At 42.8% G+C, this 20,969-nt stretch overlaps 1 protein-coding gene across 2 annotated transcripts in view; it reads right to left on the bottom strand.

Annotated features, from left to right (window-relative positions):
• Window positions 1-61: 61 nt before the first annotated feature.
• The window catches only part of LOC115354272 (single-stranded DNA-binding protein 3), a 37,619-nt gene continuing 16,711 nt past the window's right edge, over window positions 62-20,969 (bottom strand). Inside the window, exons 5-18 of one of the 2 annotated variants that reach the window (XM_030044579.1) lie at window positions 14,001-14,090; window positions 9,645-9,728; window positions 8,305-8,364; window positions 7,947-8,013; window positions 7,419-7,483; window positions 6,465-6,526; window positions 6,220-6,265; window positions 6,077-6,112; window positions 5,912-5,966; window positions 5,542-5,612; window positions 4,826-4,904; window positions 4,657-4,685; window positions 4,393-4,494; window positions 62-3,377 (exon numbers count right to left, since the gene is read on the bottom strand). In XM_030044579.1, coding sequence (XP_029900439.1) covers window positions 3,348-3,377; window positions 4,393-4,494; window positions 4,657-4,685; window positions 4,826-4,904; window positions 5,542-5,612; window positions 5,912-5,966; window positions 6,077-6,112; window positions 6,220-6,265; window positions 6,465-6,526; window positions 7,419-7,483; window positions 7,947-8,013; window positions 8,305-8,364; window positions 9,645-9,728; window positions 14,001-14,090 — 876 coding nt within the window. In that variant the 3' untranslated portion in view covers window positions 62-3,347. The remainder of the gene's footprint in view (window positions 3,378-4,392; window positions 4,495-4,656; window positions 4,686-4,825; window positions 4,905-5,541; window positions 5,613-5,911; window positions 5,967-6,076; window positions 6,113-6,219; window positions 6,266-6,464; window positions 6,527-7,418; window positions 7,484-7,946; window positions 8,014-8,304; window positions 8,365-9,644; window positions 9,729-14,000; window positions 14,091-20,969) is intronic. The other variant, XM_030044580.1, reaches the window with a different exon arrangement.

Below are 20,969 nucleotides of genomic sequence, written 5' to 3'. Positions count from 1 at the left end.
TAACAGCAAAACTGAACAAAGCCAAATCTAAAGTCAATAAATCCACTGAAAGAAAAGCATGTTCATGGCAAAAGGAGTGAAGTCATTTTATTTGTTTTTAATATGTATCTACAACAAGGGGGACACAGGCAAAAACGACTGACAACTTGATGAAAAATAAAACACAAAAAAAAAATTACATTTATCATCGATGCAGTTTTCCCACCTTTTTTCCAATAAGCAACATTTTTTTGTCTAAAGAAACTTTACAATATAAAGAAACATACAAAGAAGGAACCTCTTATTTTACTACACAAGACATTTAGGATCTGAAACTACCCTAACATGAGATACAAAGCAACTCCCCAAGGACAGACTGCCTCATATTCAATACTGCTTTGTCATCAATAGGAAAACGAGGAACAGAACAGAAGAATCTTTCCTTTCCCCCGTCCACTCCCCCCCCCATTCCTCTCTTATCCCTCCCAACCCTTGAATGTTACAGTATTATACATCAGCACAATAGAAATACAGAAATGATCAACGTTGTGACGGCTTTACTTACAGGACAGAAAGATAGAGAGAAGTTAGACTGTATTTTATACAACAGTATTTCAAATTACAGGGGAGGAAACTCCTGTTTCCTCGTTCTCTCTACCTCCTCTTCGATAAGAACAAATCTGTCTGGCTTTTTTCTCTGTCTCCTTTCCCAAACGTTTCTCCCACCCCAATTTTAAATAGATTAAAAAAAAAATCCTTCATAGTAAAGTCTGTACTCTGGTCCCTGGTGTTGCATTGAGAGCCAGTGTCCTGTGTGCCCTGCTTCTGTTTTCAGTGATCAGTTGGTATGAAAGTCAAGTGAATAGAAGCTGAAATGCAGTGCGTCAGTGGAAGCCACAGAAGGGACACGTTCCATTATGAAAGCTTGCTCCCTTCCCCCTGTCCTTGAAAAGTCTCGGTCAATGTGATGAAAAAAATACACCCATTTACTGGAGGTCTAGCTTGTTGGCCACCTCATCCAAGCGGTTTCCAAGAACAGAGGTAGAGGAGGGAGGCTTTTGGACAAGAAACCCATTTAAAGTTTTTTTTTTTTTCTTTCTCCAAGGAATGTGAGTGACACTGAGTTACCAAAAAGCGTTCACACACACTCAACTATCAGATATTCCCCTCCCTGGTCCTGCTGGACCCCTAGACACTACAGCTCTGATGCACAGTAAAGCCCCAGGTTGTCTGTGATGAGGTGAAATAGCATAAAGTCTATAGCAGCTCCAGTTTCTGTTTCTCGTCATTCATATTATTTCTGAGTAAAGATACGACCATCTCTGAACAAATACACAGTTGCCCAAATCAGCACAATTCTGATCGATTGTTAGTTGTGATTTGAAATATCAAAACATGTCAATGATATCAAAATGCATTTTACAGTATTTACACAAAAAAATTAAAACTGAAAACATGGAGAAGGTATACTAAATCAGAGAAAGGGATGGCGTGTGAGGGTGTGTATTTGTGTGTCTGTGTTGGCCGAACAGAAAGGTGGGGCAAGGGAAAAGGACGGACAAGGTCTTCTCTTCAAGATGAGCAAAGGGAGGGAGGCCACTCATTACAGTCACCAGAGCAACGCCTTGCCACTCCCTGATTTGTTACTCTCTGCCATAAGCATGCGAGGGTCCAGTCAGTGTCCCCCTCCACAGAGAATCGGGGGCGTAAGTCCTTGTACCCGAAGCGAGCCTGAAGAGGGAGCACTGCATCATGGGCAACGTATGGGAGGAAGAAAAGCCAAAATGCCCTCCTCTAGGCGAGTTAAACCGGTGATTGGTGTGTAAAGTAATTCCCATAGAGCACAGACAGTTACATCACAGTGTGTTAAGGACACGTCAGCAAGTTAAGCAAACAAAAATAATCCAAGTGTTCACTACAGGTCAGCAGAGAGACTATGACGCAGCCTATATATTGGAGTGAACAAGCACCTGAGTGGGCAGCATTAGTGGAAGCAGCACTAGTGGGGTCAAAACAGCCTACGTTTCCAATGACTTCAGCACCTTGAGGCTAGGACAGAGGGGGTCTAATAATTTCAGTACTGAGACAGAGATGAAGAGACACCGGCGACTGGATCTGCATAATTACACAGTTGCTACAGGTTCTGGAGTTAAAAACAGGTTTAAGAGTTTAAAAAAAAAAAAAAAAAGTAACAATGTTTCATGAGACAAAACAAAAGTACATAAATAAATAGAGCTGTGCATTTCACTGCATGGAAGCTAATAAAACAGGAGCTGTTTCTTTTTCCCATCTGGGCAGTTCAACAAGTAGCTAAAATTTTGGAGCTGTGGAGAAAGTTACAAAACCTCTGAGGAAGACAAAAAGGGCCAATCGACAGTACCGTGATGGATAAAATCTTACCTCCTTGACTGGGCCTGTAGGGGGCACTGTAGTCATGGAGAGCCATGTGTAGCACAGCAAAAAAAAAAAAAAAAAATTCCAAGAGAATGGCAACTTAGGAGAATTAACAGAAACCATGCTAAACACTCGGTTTGCTCATCTATGTGTGCGCTTATTCTGTCTTCTTCATAGTAATGTGCCCTTAGAGAAACAAAAAGAAATTAGAACCTAATCTTAAATCATGATCATACCAATATCATTAATAACAATAATACAATAATAAAAATAGCAATGATACAATACATACACAAAAAAGGAAAATTTTCATTGATCATCACAACACCTCTGTTAAAAATGTACACACAGAGAGAACAATGCGGGGTGGTCATCTTATCTGTCCCGCCACTGAATCCATTGGGAATAGCAAAAAAAAAAAAAAAAAGAGAGACAAAAAATAAAAACGCTTAAAGTCCAACATGGTGGTTGAGAAGCTTCCAGGCAGCTGCTAAGAGACCCAACACTGTGTCCTCAGGGGAGAGCTGAGTTATCCACTCTCCTCTCTCTCTCTCTGTATTTTTCTCCTTCCCTTGCTCATTGTCCAGACCCTGACAGGAAGCCAGGGAGGCTGGGGCCGGAGTCAGAGAGGAGGTTCTTCCTGTGGCTCTGTGACTGCTTCCTATTCATACTGGTGGCCATCTTGCATGCTCCAGGAGGGCCTGTCTTAATTAGTGTCCCAGCATGCTCAAGACCCGTCCCAGAAGGCTGTGCGGCCGTAGAGTTCCAAGTGAGAAGGGGAAAAGGGGGGGATTTCCATGTGGGAGTAGAGGTTGTGTGTGTGAGGAGTGGGGGCAGGTGGTTGGGGAGAGTGTCCAATCCGAAGTGAAGTAGGGATTGATGGGAGGGGGGAAAAAATCAGGTGTAGGGGGGTACAAAAATAGGGGGGGAAAATAACAAAAAAAATAAAATACAAAAAAAAGGAAAAAATAAAATCACACACTCATCGTCATGTTGGGTGAATACTGAAAAGAGAGAGAGGGAAGGGGGAGGAGGGCACAGATGAGGATATGTAACTTGACAACATTTAAACACCAGAGGGCCCTCAAACCCAGCCCTGCAAAGCTAGAGGAAGCACAGACTTTAATAGCACAGCCAGGCTCTGATACATCTGACTCAAGTAATCAATGTCTCAATTGGTCAATCATACTTTTGCTGATTGGTTGAATCAGGAGTATTAGACGGCAGTTGCAGCCTGCACACCCCGTGGCCCTGCAGGACGAGGGTACAAGGTCGTCACATCTTTACACAATGCAGGGAGCAGTACCCCCTTCCACCCAACACAAGACATGGCCTGGCCTCAGCTAAGGACCAACACTGTAACTTTAGCGTTTACTCTGGTATTTTATATATTCTCATTTACCCCTGGATAGTACGAGTGAAGAAACAGACTGGACACATCTGTGTTCATCGTCACATCAGTGATAAAGGGGATACAGAATGAACTGATTAAGTGATTAGTAAGTGGCTGCAATGCAAGCAGAACAGAACTGTGTCCACTGGGATTCTCTTTACAGTCCTGGCTTCTAGCTCTCTTTGTTTACAAAGAACGAGTTGTTGCATGTTCCAGACACTGCTGAGAACTCAGCGTGTTTTTGCAACTCATAGTGCTGAGTCCTATAATTTAAAATGACTTCATGTCTTAGCAAGAGTGCTGCACTTCTTTTCAAAGGTTGCAAAGTAATGGCGGTGGGCACAATCTGCACGTCCCACAAGCATCTGTTTGTCTGCACTAGCAGGGAAAAAAAAGTAGTGTCTGAAGGATGCATGGCATACAAAAGGAAGCTTCAGTTTCAAAGTGACACTGCCGCGCCTCTGCTCACAAAATAAGATGGATGAGATACATCCATCCAATACATTATTAATAGTCTGAGATCATTATGGAATCAGACCAACCCTCTGCTTGCATTCTGCCACTAGTGTGTCAGAGGTAAAGGGTAAGCTGTTAAGGGTGACAGGTCATTCATTGGCTCTACTTACACTTTCGCTTTGGAATGGGTTCAAGAAGTTCCCGCCCATTTCGCCATCGTCTCTTGGCGTGCCAGGAGGGTTGTTCATGCCCCCCATGTTATTAGGGGAGTTCTGGAGTAGTAAAGGGGAAAAAGACAAAAAAAACAAAACAAAACAAAACAAAACATAAAGACACTTACTTTATATATGAAAGCAAAAAATTCTTGTTTGTCTGTCAGTGCACTTTGTGATATTTCCCCCCCCCCATATAAACAGAAAATGATGGAAACTCACCTTTGGCAACCCATCCATATCCCCAGAGCCTGGGCGAGGGGTGAGAGGGAGAGAGTGTCAAATAGGTTTTCAAGGCAAGTTACATCTAAAATAAAGCATGCTGCAATTTGTAAGGCCATCATTTAAACCCTGTCAGTAATCTGTTGAGCTATGCTGTGCTTTAACCCACCTAGTGATCCGTTCATGTGGTGTGGCTCCATGGCCCCCATAGCCCCCATTGGCCCATCAGGCCCAGGTCCCATCGGGAACTAGTGAAAATAAGGCGAAAAACAAAATAAATGACTGTAAAATTGATCTGATATATGTGGGGATGTGACCTCTGTGGCTTATGGTTAAGTACAGATTATTTAATAAACTCTCCTGGGTTCATTTCCGGTTAATACGTATGAGCTCAGTTTAGTAGCATTATGTGTACGTAATGCTGGCGATATTGTAGTGGTGTCCAGTAATGTATCTATAAGCCCTATCTGAGCTGGATTAGTTTCACTAGGGGAGGTCCTGTAACTATAATTACAACCAACAGCATACAATAGTATTAACCAAGTACCAAGTATCATTTTTTTAAAAGTATGAAAGTAAAAAAAACAAAAAAAAAAACAACTCCAGAGCAAGTTACCTCTTTTTTTGTTAGCAAACTCACGTCATATTATAATAGCAGTGCAGTTCAGACTGACATCTCTGCAATGTGAATGCATTTATGGTTTTGGTGGCCAGCAGATAAGTGGAAGTGTAGATCATTACATTTTGCAAGCAATAAGTTGGAGGGAAATCAGAGATGCCTCATCGTGTATGACTGTCCTCTGGAATTACATAAAGCCCTTCACATTCCATTACAAGAACTCTCATGGTAAAACGTACTCCATTCAAATAGTGCTCAAGACTCACATTTGGTCTGTTGCCTCCTGGTCCGATGGGGTTCATCATTGTATAGATGTTTTCACTGGAGTTAGTTGAGTCTAAGAAAGAAAATGCAAAACAGTGATGTTAGTTTAGAAATAATCTCAGGGAATGACTGGCAACAGGCAGCACTGACTGTATTGGAGAAATCCATCTCACTTAATATATTGTAAACAATTCACCACGTAACTACAAAGTAGACATGGAAAATGAGAACTTTCAAATACGTCAAGAGGGGGCATGCTTGGCAGGTGAGGGGACACATTCATGCTTTGTCAGTGTGGGAATATGGGGAACACATCTACATCTAAAACACCAGGTTGACAGTTACTAGGAGCGACATAGTTTGGTGACGCACCACCTGGGCTGGGCATGATCGGAGTTCCAGGTGGACCTCCTCCGCCTGGCGGACCCTGGGAGACAGACAGGCATAGAACTTAAAGATTTCACCCATCACATCGAGAATAAATACCATAGAATGTAATGAACTGCAAAGGTATAGTAGTGATGGCTAGTAACTCACCACATAGTTTCCTGGAGATGAGGAAGAGTAGGCTATCTGTAGGGGGAAAGAGAGGAAATGACAGGCTATCAGATCTCTGGGACAGAGGAGAACAGGGCTGAATCTATGTGGTCATGTGAATGTCTCAAGGGTGTCTGACTCACAGAGTTAGCGTTTGGTCCTGGCCACGGCCCTCTTCCTCCAGGACCCCTGAGAGAGAGCGAGGGAGAGATAGAGAGAGGGAGAAAGAGGACAATGAGAGCAGTTGAGAGGAATACAGAGACAGAAAGAAGATGAGGTGAAAATGGTGTGCTGTGTGTGAGCAGAAATACAATCGCCTTGGAAGACGACATGGTGAAAGTTGGAAATTGTGATGTTATGCGAGGTGTACCTGGTGTTTTTAACTTACATGTTCATTCCTGGCATGGGACCACCCATGGAGTTGGGAGGAGGCCTCATGCCCCCATAGTTCTGCAGGATGAGAGCAACTCACATTAGAATCAAAGCACAAAAAACATCACATGACAATAAATCACTTAAGTCAAAATTTGCAAGATTTTTGTTTTCTTGATTTTAGCGACACCCTTGGTTCAACTTCATCTCTAAACTTATGAAATCGAACTGAACAGGTAAGTTTGCCATTATTCAAATTAGCTGAGAAACTTTCATCCAATGTGTGACCACTAATAAATTGCCAGTTGCCAGTGTTTCAGAAGCTGGCTAACTCAATTTCCTCATCAACATAGAGTGCTCTTCCTCTCTGAAAGACAAACCTGATGTTCACTTTAGTTGTGGCTTAGAAATGATTTTCTTTCTTGGCACACTTGCCTTTCTCTGAGCAAATAATTTGTTTCTTCTACCTTTGATTTTCTGCTGGTGATCTGTAATTTTCTGTAGATGGCAGCCAAAGTGGCTGCTGCTGCTCATGCTAACAACCTCAGCTAACATTGCAATGCAATGTGAAAGCTTTCAGAAACTAGGTAAGGGCGAATTCATTATTGCATCATTATGAAGTATCAACTGACTATTGGGAGTAGCAAAAGGCAGTATGAAAAAGTTGTGGCTTGTAACTTTAATATGGCCATCAAAAGAATTTTCTGTGTGTTTTGAGTTACTGTATGATGAGTAAAACGTGTAATATAAATATGCAAAATGTGTTCTTATTTTTTCCAGAGTCATTCAGTCAGGAAGGTAGGCTATGTTCTTGATGTGACAGACCTGTATTTGCCTGCACCACAGAACTCCGCTTTACCTAAAGCCACATCAAAGTGTATTTTTGACTGAGACAGAGGATAGTGCTCCCACCATATTTTAACTGACCCTAAGAATACAGGATGTGTGTGTGCGCCAAAGTGTGTCTTACCTGTGGTCCCATGGCCATTCCTCGGGGTGGGTTCATTCTCATTGGCCCACCCATGTTAGGATGCCCTAAAAAACACATAACCATAGTTGCATGCTCACTGCGACCAAAAACACTTACACACGCCCACGCAAATCCACATACGGCTTGTCTCTTAAAGTCAGGAATTAAGATGTACCACAGACAATGCTCTAACCTAATCCCATTAGTTGTCGCCCCCTGCCCAATGAAGCAGTAATCTCCAAATAAACCACTGTGAATCCCTTCTTGACCTGGCACATCCACCAAGTATTCAATCCATTGAAAAAGAGAAAATGCACTGAATATGAATTTGTTTAAAAAATGAAATCCTAAAGTCCTAATGTGGATAACTGTTCTATTTGCAGTAATGGAAGCTCTAATGGAACCAACCAGTTCTTACAAACAACTGAAATTCTCAAGGTGAGGTGACCCATCCTCTGTACACAGCGATCATATTTCATGATCCCAAACCTAGGTGCCCCCTAAAAGTGGTAATTGTTCCAGTCTCACCTTGCGGTCTTGTTGGATCCAGACTGTTTGGCAGGAGAGGCTGAGATCCAGGTATACCACCAGGAGGCTGGCAAAAAGACAGACAGAGAAAGTGATTAAAGCGCTGACAAAATTAACAAAAGGAAACATAAAGAATGTGTTTAACAGCTAAAAGGATAGAAAACAAAGAAAAAATGTGTTCAAAGGCTAAATATGTAGAAAAGAAACTTCAAAACATTGTTAATGAGCTATGGGAATGGTCAAGTAAAAAAAAAAAAAAAAGTTTGACAGCTGAAGTATATAAAGCCAACAATAATATTATGTTTAACACAAAAACAGCTCAAGGGAAAATCAAAGAGGACAAAAAAGCATCCAGTACCTGATTTGGCATTCGGAGTGAGGGGCGAGGTCCGCCTGGATACCGTGGTGACATGAAAGGCTGAGGAGAGAAATGGGGGGAGAAAATGAGGGAGGTCGGGGGTGGGAGTCAGGTAAGGTAAAGGGGAAAGGAGGACACAGAAAGAGAGACATTTTCATTATTGATACATCTAAGCGCACTCAACAGGGGCGGCACTGAGGACACACAGATGGACACAGTGTGGCTGGAGAATGAGCGATGACAGTAAACAGGGTGCAACTTCATCAACACATTTAAAAACCACAGACACTACCTGCTTCTGTTCGCTAAAACACCACTGATGCACTCAAGTAAGAGTCTGTGTGTTGTGTGTGTTTAACAGTGGCTGCTTCTATACGCACAACACCCACTCAAAAGCAAGAGCGTGTGGGTTTGCGTCTGTGTGTGTGTGTGTGTGCATGTGTGAGTGAGTGGAAGAGACAGAGCACTCACACAGTTACCCGTACACCGTGCTCTCACTGTGGTGTAAGCTGACTCGGCCTGTGGTCTGCCTGGCGTAGTCGGAGACACCTCAGGCCAACAACACCGTTCAAAAAACCTTAGAGGAAGCGTGTCCACACTCTCTCGCACACGAGACGGAAACCAGAAACCACAAGAATGAAGAGCCGGGCTGCCGCAGCTAATGGGCAAGGGTTGGCTTTACCTCAACAGTGGCATCCGTAGCTACTGTTCCGGCTTTGTGTGGAAACACACACTGACCAAAAATGTTTGTCTTTGAATACACTCAATACCCTCTAATCTATTTGGTAGCCTGAGTAAGATTAATCTATAAATGTCCTGTATGTGTATAATGTGTGTATTTAAGTGTTTGTATTTGTATGTGGCATGAGTGTCCATAGTGCCTGTCCCCTGTTTTATTTATAAGGTGCTAAAACAGTAAGCAGAAGGGAGGGGAGGTGATTGTGTGTGTGTGTGTGTGTGTGTGTGTGTGTGTGTAAAAGAGTGGAGTAGCAGATAAGCGCACAACCCCCCACAAGCTGCTCCAGGGAAGGGGCAGGGAGTGAATTATTCATCCCACACATGGACAGCCAAGTCTGGGCCTAGAAGAGGAGCAAGTCTTGCTGCCTCTGGATGCACAGCTTTTCATAAAGGAGCCAGCTACTGGTGGGGGGCGATGTCTACAGGGAGCTAGCCAGAACAAAACTAGAGCTAAGGGGACTCGAGTTTAAGGGACAGTGTGTTGTGTGAGTTGTGAATGGAAGAGAGAGAGAAAAAGAGAGTGAGATAAGAGAGACTGTGTGTGGGTGAGTGGGGGAAAGAACATAGATAGGGGTGTTTGAGAGAAGGCGCGTGCGTCTTACCTGGCCATGGGGTCCCATCATGGGGTTGCTGGGGTTGTGAGGGGGGGGCTGTGCGTGGGGGGACTGCTGAGAGCCGGGTGGTCCCTTTAAGAAAGAAGAGCGATATCAGAGAGGGGAGGGGCCAAAATGTGGGGGTTTTACACCTGGTGGAACCAGCCAATCAAAATCATAGGAAGGAGAAGGGCAAGAGGGAAGGAACCAGTAGGGAGCTTCAAGATAGAGGAAGAAGAGGAGGAAGATGGAAAAGATTGGACTAGACCAATCTGGGCAACCTTGCTGAAATTCCCAGTTCAACAATCTAATCCTTATGGAGAAAACACAGGTTTCACACCATAACACATGACTACACAGTCCAAAGTCCAAACAAGGGGACAAAAAAAATACAGTGCAGTTTGCACTTTAATGTATGCAATATGTTTAACACACTGCTGAGAATCCATTTGTCAGTATGTTATCAGTCATTGGCCTGGTTTGTGTGGCTGGAGGAGGACTGTCCTGGAGGCTGGAGACCCTCAAGTCTGAGGACTAGATGTAGTTTTCCTCTGAACCACATGGGGGCAGTGTTGCCAAAGGCTCATGCCAACAAAACTGAGCAGGACAGGCACGAGTGGCGACTTCGAACCACAAAGAGGATTTTGAAATAACAAGTAAGAAGTTGGAGTTTGTATGTTCACCGTTCCTATTATCACAGGCTTAGTTCAGTACGTGATGGTGTCAGCTGTGCACACAGAAAGAAATCACTCCCCCAATATTGTTGCATTTGGATGTGCAATTGGTGATACAAGACAAGAGGTCAGCGACCCCTCATAAATAACTCATTAAGCAACACGCTATGGCCTCTCTTCCTCACTATCACTGTCAGCTCCTTCATTTCTACCTTGTTTTCCCTTCACCTGTTTGAAAAATACAAATGCAGACAATGTTACAAATTTTAAGGGTAAATGGAATTTTCCACATAATGCCTCTGGACATTTACAATATGTGGACAAAAGTATTAGGCCACAGCTCTTAATCATTGGATTCAGATGTTTGATTCAGTCCCATTGCCACAGGTGTATAAAATCAATCACCTAGTCATGCAAACTGCCTTTACAAACATTTGCGAAAGAATGGCTTGTGCTAAAGAGCTCACTGAATTCCAGCATGGTACTGTAATAGTAACATAATAGAATGCCACTGTTGCAACAAGTCAGTTTGTGAAATTTCTTCCATCCTTAATATTCCACGGTCAACTGATAGCGGTATTACTGCAAAGTGGAAGGAACCACATCAACTCAGCCGCCAAGTGGCAGACCACATAAAGTTACAGAGTGGGGTTGTTGAGCGCTGAGGCACATAGTGCGTAAAAGTGGCCAACGCTCTGCTGACTCAGTAACTGCAGAGCTCCAAACCTTCTCTGGCATTAACATCAGCACAAAATCTGTGTGCCAGGAGCTTTATGGCATGGGTTTCCATAGCCGAGCAGCTGCATGCAAGCCTTACATCACCAAGCACAATGCCAAGTGTCAGATGGAGCGGTGTAAAGCACGCTGCTGATGGACTCTGGAGTGGTGGAAACGTGTTCTGTGGAGTGACCAATCACACTTCTCTATCTGGCGGTCTGGTGGACGAGTCTGGGTTTGGCTAATGCCAGGAGAACGTTCCCTGCCTGACTGTGTTGTGCCAACTGTAAAATTTGGTGGAGGAGGGATAACGCTATGGGCTTGTTTTTCTGGGGTTGGCTTTGGCCCCTTAGTTCTAGTGAAGGGAAATCTTAATGCTTCAGCTCACCAAGACATTTTGGATAATTCTCTGTTTCCAACTTTGTGGGAACAATTTAGGAAAGGACCTTTTCTGTTTCAGCGTGACTGTACCCCAGCGCACAAAGCAAGCTCCATAAAGGCATGGTTGGGCGAGTTTGGTGTGGAAGAACTTGACTGGCCCACACAGAGTCCTGACCTCAACCCCATCCAACACCTTTGGGATGAACTAGAACAGAGACTGCAAACCAGGCCCTCTCATCCAACATCAGTGTCTGACCTCACAAATGTTCTTCTGGATGAATGGGCAAAAATTCCCACAGACACAAAACTGCAAAATCTTGTAGAAATCCTTCCCAGAAGAGTGGAAGCTGTTACATCTGCAAAGGTTGGTCCCCCCTCCATATAAATGCCTATGGATTTAGAATGGAATGTCATAAAAGCTCTTGTAGGTGTAATGTGTAGGTGGCCCAATACTTTTGTCCATATAGTGTACAGACAGACAGACAGACAGACACACACCATTTGCATTACTTCAAAGCTCTATGAGTCTACTGCAGGCCAGTGTGAGGGTCCCAACCAAAGCAAAGGGGGCCTGTGCCCACTCTCAAGAGATTTCTGATAAATAACCATTATTACTGTGAATGATGACCAGGCAGGTAGAGGCAAATAATACAAAAGTTAGAACCAGAAAATTGCATCCCTTTACTGTAATGCAGCCTTTGAAACCAAAGACAACAATTATACCCTATCATGATATCGTAACACACAAAATCCCATGCAAGCCTTATTTCACGATCAGTATAGCAATATATCAATATATCAATATATCGGCCAGCCCTTTAGTCTGAGAATCAGCCATTCACCTCCGGAGTTTCATTAAACAAAACCTTGTGTTGTGCCACTACAGCTAAAGAGCCAGCCACAGTGAAACACAATAAGACTGAGCAGCCGCTTGGTAAAACAATATTCTAAAGAGGCTCTGCTATTCACAGAGTCACAAACATTGACAAACTCGGACCATACACCACGACCATTTACCATATTTGCAGCAAACAGCCAAGCTTTTTCTAACAAGGTCCCTTACACACAAAGCACACACAAACATGCATGCACACACACACACACACACACAACCCTCACCCCATCTCACTCCCCCACCAAAGTTATAAATAGCATTTCCGTGTGTCTCCCCTCACCCTCGCTCTCTTTCACTCGCTTATTCACAGTTGTCCTCTCACAACCATCACCTCCCCACGTCGCCTCGCTCTCAGCAAGCAAACAATGGAGTGGTAGGTAGCCACAGAAATAAACACTGCCTGGGCCACAATCCTGGTCACACTGATCTTTCATTCTCCCTCCATCTCCCCTCCTCCCTCTCTCTACCGTGTCACTCGCTCTCTCTCCTACTCTTCTCCACCACCTTATCGTGCCTCCTGCCAAATGCCAGCACTGTCCATCACACCACTGCCTGGCAGAGTATGGGTGCGTGCGTGTGTGTGTGTGTTTGTGTGTGTGTTTATCTGTGAAGAACTGTTTTTTGTTCGTGTGACTGTTTAAGTGTGTTTGTGCGTCTGTGTATGCGTGCGTAACCATGTGCGAGGCTGTGTGTAAGCATGCACGTGTGTATGCCTGTATGTGTTTACATGCGTGTCTGTATTAGTGTGTGCGTGTGTGTGTGTGTGTGTGTGTGTGTGTGTGTGTGTGTGTGTGTGTGTGTGTGTGCTGGCTGCATTCTTGTGTGTCTCTCTCATTCTGCTTCACTCTTCAAACAGCCATCTCCCACACTAAAACCTTTCCCTTCATAGAGCCGGGACCGGTCAGAGACAGAGATAGAAAGATGGAGATGGAGGAGTGAAGAGGTTGAATATGGGACGGATGAATCACGTATCAATGGAGCATGTGATAGATAGATGAATGAATGAATTGTGTGAGCTAGAGAGTCTCCAGTAGGCGTAAATACCAAGAGTGCAAGGAGAGAGGTGAAGAGGATAGGAAGAATGTGGGGGGAAATAGGAAAAAGGAATCGGAGAGTTAAAGGTTTTAATTCCACTTTAAAATGCTTTGTCTGAGCTTTTCCTGCACGTCTGACAGGATTTGACAGCCAAACCCGGGTCTGACATGCACTTTAAGGTTGTAAAAGGTTGCTTACATTTGTAAGCAATAGCAGACCCATATTTTGAGTTACGATGGGCTGAGGAAGTAAAAAAGTGCATACCGCTGTTGTCACGTCAAAACCTTGTAACTCTAATATGGTCATTTCTTAGGTTTTAACCTCACTTGGAAGGATTACATGGTTCTTGTTCAGTATGTAAATTTCTATGAGCCCTCTCTGAACAGCTACAACATCTCCCATCTAAAAGTCTGTGTCTTCAAGAGAAAATATAAATATTTCCTACTTTAGATGGGCAAACAAAGGAGGGATCATTTGTTTGAAAGGAGTTAAGGATCTTGGGAAGGTAGAGAAATAAAGGATGATTTGGTAGTAAAGTTGAGAACAATTTTGCCAGTTAGATTTGTTGAATTGAATTTAAGATAGAAGTTAATGAAAGAAGAGTGGGGTGATGGAAGGATGAAGGAGGATTTAACAGGACAGTGGCAGAGGGGTAAGTCTTACCTGGAAAAAGCCTGGGGGCATGGGACCACCTGGCATGGCGTCGTTAGGGGGCATGTTGCCCATCACTGGGCTGGGTGCTGCCGCTGCACTCTGAAACACACACAGGCATAGCAACTAAATGTGGTTCTCATTGCACGTGCGTCCATTTTTCTGTGACTTTTCTCCTATTATTTATCAAGATATGCACTGACTGCCACGGTACTACAGGGGGCAGTGTCTGAACCAGCAATCGCAGAGGACCACCCCACCTACTATCCCATTTAAAGTTTAATGGTTAATTCAGGAAAAGGGTCCTCTCTACAACAATCATAAAACTGTTCCCTCATGTCCGCTGGAGGAGAGAGAGGAGAGGAGAGCAGGGCAGCAAGTCACCTCGCCTCTTTCACTGAGCGCAGAGGAGGAGAAGGGGAAGGAGCCTTTGATCCTCTCCTGCAGTTTAAAAAAGGGAATACCACTGTGTTTCGGCTTTGAAATGTTATTCCTGCATCCTGGGAGAGTTAGGTCTGTATTAGTGCACGTTCTGTCTCTCCTGTAGCTGTAAAAAGAAGTTACTGCATCTGCCCACATGATCTGTTACACACAGATGATTTTGTACAGAGGACATACTCTTTATGCACTATGTTGAGCTATTGCCCCCCAAGCTGGTCTTTTCAAACAATATTTGTCCATATGGTATAGATGATGATTGATATGATGATTGCCTAGCCATTTTTATTTCATGGTGAGCTATGGCACAGTAGTCAAGGTGCTGTGGTCTTTCAGAGCCAATCATAGTAACAAGATACTCATTTCAAACCCGGCACTATCAAACTTCTTTGTGTAGTTAAAATAATTTTCTAAAAACCAAGCCCATTATGAAAAACAAACGCTGTTTTATTAAGAAAATGTAACCTTATCTGTATATCTTTGCCACTTAACTGCCATTGTTCCATAACTGAGTCCTTTCCTCATATGCAAAAACACTTAAGAGTTTGCATGGACTGCTGTGGTACAGTGATGTATAGCGATGTATAACCAAATCTTTTTGACAATTATAAGACAACACAAGACACACTGCAGGCACTTTGCATGCATACATAGCTACTGTAATATTTAAACTATGTTAAATATGTTATGTTTCTGTTTGAGAATAATTCAGTGTTGAAAGTCAGGGTTATTATGAAGTTGAATTTTTTAAAACTATATTTGGATGTATTCTTCAATTTTTATTTCACTGTCTGTTTAGTTTTGGTTTGTTTTCAGGATGTTTTTTTTTTTTTTTTTAAAACATGAGTTCTAGTTTTGATATTTTTGGGAGAGGTTTTTTTTTGGAATGGCAAAATGGTGTAAGTCTGGAACTCTGCATTATGTTTGAAATAGATATTGTTTAATTAAATAAGTTATAATTTAAAAAAAATATATGTATATCTAGTTTTTAAAGTTGCATTCAGTAAGAATAGTTAAATATGCTCTCCCGAAATTTTGTCATTTTAAGCCTGTAAAATAAAAAAGGGTAAAAACATTTCTGCACTGGTTTTTACATTGACTTAGTTTTATTTTGTTTTGTTTTATTTTCCCTCACCAGGTGGCATTTTACTTTCACCTCAGTGTCCGACTATGTTTTTTAACACCTAGTTTGCATCTTACTTTAGGTTTACAATAATAACCCTCGTTAATATTAAGCAGCAAGGCAAGGAGGCTTCAATTACCGTTTTCTGCACAGAGGAAATTAAAGCAGCCCATCAATTAGGGAGTCAGAGAGTTGAGATCACAGTCAAGTAAACTGCTAATTAATAATGTCTGTCCAATAAATTTCCTTACCGCAAATATTCTGTGGGTCTGTAGAGAATCTGCTCTGTTTGTCATGTGTTCTTATTGTATGTTTGCATCGCTAACACACTCCCTACACCAAAACTCCCTTATGTAACAATAACAACTGGCTGCAAGACAGTAGCTGTGCCTAGAAAGTCAAACAGTACTAAAGTTAATTAGTCATTTAAAGTTCTGTCTGTTTTTGCTTCGCGTATTCATTACTGATGCATTTTAAGCAATTGTTTGCACTAATATAAACCTCACGTATGCTCATTTGTGTGCCATCCTTCACGTTATGTTCTGCTGTCCTGCCCTATTCCTTACGCCTTTCAGGCTTCCCTGAAATACCATGATGGGAATAAACTCCTGAGCTTTAACGTGTTATTTTTACCCCTTCAGTTCATGCATATTTTCATTCCTATACATTCAATCTATTTAAGCTTTGTGGACATGAATTGAAGGTGACTGACAGCACACAAGACAAGGGCTGTGGGTCAGACTAAGTTTTCAACGTTTGGAAGTTGCAGCTTTGCAACATGCAACTATCGTCTCAGTTGGAAATAAAAGCTCAGATGAACACTGTGAATTCATGAAGTCAGGAGCTCAAGGCTGTGCATCAACAGGATACTGCATGTTATATTTTAATTCCATTTCCCTAGTTCTGTTCATGCTCGAACATACCAACTGGACGATGCTTAAGGACAACATATGCAAATCCAATAAAATTCAGGAGTATTAAAGGCCATTTTAACAAGGCCAGCAGCAATGGTGGTCTGGAAGCAAGGAACAACTTCAGTCAAAAACTTCAGTCATCCAGATGAAAGCCAGCTCACATCTGCTGCTTCTTAACTTAAATGCTAAACTATTGCAACTATATTAGCCCTACCACATGCAACAAGACGACTACTGTTTTGAATCTCCTTTATGTCAGATAGCTAATGGAGAATACAAGTGGAATCTGGAATAGGAGGTGGAGTGAATGATTCAGCCCGGAAGTTAAAAGTGATATAACTGTATTCTTGTCAACACACATAGACGGAGACGCATGTTCAGAGTGCTTACATAAGCATGCCGGAACAAACACACACGCGCACATGCATGCACACAAACACACACAAACACACAAAGAGTTGCATCACAGGCTCATAAAGTGCAGCCCTCCAGTACAGAGAGAGAGAAGGGGGAGAACCGCAGGCTACAGGACCAAAACAGGGAGGGGGTTTAAGACCCAGGGGAGAGGAATGTTCTCACAAACACACACATACACATACACACACACAGGCACGCAGACCTCCTTGCACCCTCACACATCCATAACTCCACCAACACCTAACGCACACACTACATCCATGTGACACTTGTGCTTGGACACCGACACACAGGAACATATGCATACACACAAATACGCTCCCTCCTTGACTTTAAACTCCCTGCCCTTCTCACACACATAAAAACTCAAAATCACATACAAACACACACACACACACACATACACCTCCCCCCATCTTTATGCTAATTCTGCTAGCGAACATGAGCAGGCCACTGAGTCCCTGGGGAAGCAGCAGGGTCGGCTGCCTCTCCCTCTCCATCCCTCCCTCTCTCCTTAACTCCTCTCATCCATCTCCCTCACTTCTCCCTCCCTCTCTCCATCACTTCTCCTCTCCATGACCCCCTCTCTCATTTTCCCGGCACTGCCGCACACACATATATACGCACACACAAACACACACCTTTCCCTGTGCCCCAACCACTGTACTATTCCTCCCCACCACCACCTCTCCTCTGCACTCCCCACCTCCCCCCCACCAAGTAGGGTGTCAGCAGCTTGCAGAAGCTGTTGCTATGGAGACAGGTCCTATCTGCACTCTGTCCCCCTGGCATCCCCCGCTCCAGGAGAGAGAGAGAGAGAGGGAGAGAGAGAGAGAGAGAGAGAGAGAGAGAGAGAGAGAGAGAGAGAGAGAGAGAGAGAGAGAGAGAGAGAGAGAGAGAGAGAGAGAGAGATACACAACACAGACAGAAAAAACGGTTGGTGGGGGGCAAAGGATAGTCAGAGAAAACGACACAGGGAGAGAGATCTCTTTTCACAATAAATCACTTGGTCACAATATTTTTCCAGGCTATTAATGGCCAACTATCTGCTTGTGCATTCACTGGTTTGCTGATTGAATGTATGCAAATTGAAAGCACACAGAGTGTGCACTTGCCATCAGCAAAGTGTAAGGTTTAGTATGCACTCAGTCTTTACTAAAACCAACTGGCCTGGGGAAAAACGGAAAGAAGCAACAACGCTTTTTATTTTAAGTATTGAAACTCACAGTATTGCGTACATTTACTTAACCATTTCAATTCTACACTCAGTGGTAGACTGATGGCAGTTATTGGTTACCCTAATGAAGGCAGTGTAGCTGCTGAAATTTTGGTGGACACAGATCAATGTATTTTGCATTTATATTTTGTGTTTTGTGTGAGTAACTCTTCTTGTGAAAAGGCTGCCTTACAGAATCACAATTACTTGATTTACCAAGTCCAGTAAATCTACAGGAATTTGTCTTGTTGGTACTGGTGCAGGTATATAACTAATTTAGTCAGTACATACTGGTGTAGGGACAGCATGATCTCACCGCTCTGTGTAAAAAGAAAAGTGCACAGTGGTACAGTCAGCAGTAGACATGAGTACACTAATTAGTTGACATAACCTAGTTTGATTTTCATAGGGAAAAAATTGATTATTGATACACTTTCAGGCTACACAAATAATATTAAGTCTTTCAATGGAGCAAAGGAGGCGCTCAGTGGCAGCACTTCTTGAAATGTCTTGTTGCCGAGCATACACTGAAGCTGGTTCAAAATTCCAGCAAACTCATAATCAATCCAGAAAAAAAAAAAAAAAAAAAAAAAAAAAATCACTTTTTTTTTTTTTTTTTTTTAAGTCTGAAAGTATTGCCGCAATTAAACTATAACCTATATTATAATGGCCTTGCACTGAAGCCCTAAAGACAAAGAGCCAAAGGAGTCCTCCTAAAAACCACCTCTGCGTCAGTGGTTGGTTTTAACTTTATGTACACTATATGGCCAAAAGTATTGGACCACCTACACATTACACCTACAAGAGCTTTATGACATTCCATTCTAAATCCATAGGCATTAATATGGAGTTGGTCCCCCCTTTGCAGCTATAACAGCTTCCACTCTTATGGGAAGGATTTCTACAAGATTTTGCAGTGTCTGTCGGTCAGACACTGATGTTGGACGAGAGGGCCTGGCTCGCAATATCCGTTGTAATTCATCCCAAAGGTGTTGAATGGGGTTGAGGTCAGGGCTGTGTGAAGGCAAGTCAAGTTCTTCCACACCAAACTCGCCCAACCATGCCTTTATGGAGCTTGCTTTGTGCATTGGGGTACAGTCATGCTGGGACAGCAAAGGGCCTTCCTCAAACTGTTCCCACAAAGTTGGAAACAGAGAATTGTCCGAACTGTCTTGGTGAGCTGAAGCATTAAGATTTCCCTTCACTAGAACTAAGGTGCCTAGGGCAGCTCCAGAAAAACAAGCCCATAGCATTATCCCTCCTCCACCAAATTTTACAGTTGGCACAACACAGTCAGGCAGGGAACGTTCTGCTGGCATTAGCCAAACCCAGACTCGTCCACAAGACCGCCAGATAGAGAAGTGTGATTGGTCACTCCACAGAACATGTTTCTACCTCTCCAGAGTCCAGCAGTGGCGTGCTTTACACCGCTCCATCTGACACTTGGCATTGTGAGTGGTGATATAAGGCGTGTGTGCAGCTGCTGATGTTAATGCCAGAGGAGGTTTGGAGCTCTGTTATTGAGTCAGCAGAGCGTCGGCCACTTTTACGCACTATGTGCCTCAGTGCTCGGCGACCCCGCTCTGTAACTCTTCTGCCACTTGGTGGCTAAGTTGCTGTGGTTCCTAAATGCTTCCACTTTGCAGTAATACCACTTACAGTTGACCGTGGAATATCAAGGAGGGAAGAACTTTCACAAACTGACTTCTTGCAATGAGAGCAAGAGCTCACTGGAATTCAGTGAGCTCTTTAGCACAAGCCATTCTTTCACAAATGTTTGTAAAGGTAGACTGCATGGCTAGGTGCTTGACTTTATACACCTGTGGCAATGGGACTGAATGAAACACCTGAATTCAATGATTAAGAGGTGTGTCCCAATACTTCTGTCTATGCACTGCATCATTTGTGACTTGCTGTATATGTTAAGAAAAAAATGAGAGCAATTATCACCACAAAAAAGGTTTCTGGTGATTCTGTTAAACATAAAGTCTTTAGTCCCTCTGATAAACTGAAACATCAGGATTTACATGGACTGGATTCCTACATTAATTTAATTAACAAACATGTAAACTGTACTGTAAATACGCACAAATATCATTGTCCATCTGATTTTCATTAGATGAATGTGAAGATTACTTTATAATTTTGATTAAAAAAAAAAAAACAGCTTTTATGAGGAAATCTAAAGTTAAATTAGTAAATTCACATGTTGTCTCACCTTGCTTGTATACACAGAATCCATGGAATTTACAGGCAAGGCATCCCAAAAACATGGAATATAGTTTATAAAAGTCCATAATTCATTTCATACCAACAGACAAAACATATTATTCTATCTTTACATACAGTTTGGTACTTAAAAAAACGTAATCAAACAGACTATTTTTCCAGCCTCCCTAATACACAGGGGGGAGGACTTTCTCGTCCAGAAAGACACGCACACTCCCCCGTTAGCACAAGTCGTGACAGACAATATCCACCACACGGTCTCCTCAAAGACATGAGAACTCAATGAAGCTTTAAATTCAAAGCTGCTTAATTCATTTCTCATTTTGTTATCACAGAAAATAATTGTTCGATTAGTCTGTTAATTGAAAAAAAAAAAAAAAAAAGTCGTCAGAACACAACTTTCCAAAGTAGTCATAAGTTGATGCCCAAGTAGATCGCTCTACACACATACATTCAGCATCCTGTCGTGTGCTCAGGCAGTCTGGCATTCAGTATGGCTGCAGCTGATCAAACTTTACCAAATGTTTGCAGCTTTCTCACATCTCCGCAAATAGTAGTGTCACGGACATATCTGCTAAATGGAGGTAGGTTTCAGTTGGCTGATATTTGACATAGCTGTTACACTGAGGTGACTTTACTAAAGG

This window comes from Myripristis murdjan, chromosome 22 (genome assembly GCF_902150065.1).
Source record: "Myripristis murdjan chromosome 22, fMyrMur1.1, whole genome shotgun sequence".
Lineage (NCBI taxonomy): Eukaryota > Metazoa > Chordata > Actinopteri > Holocentriformes > Holocentridae > Myripristis > Myripristis murdjan.
This window is presented reverse-complemented; position numbering and strand designations above follow the sequence as displayed.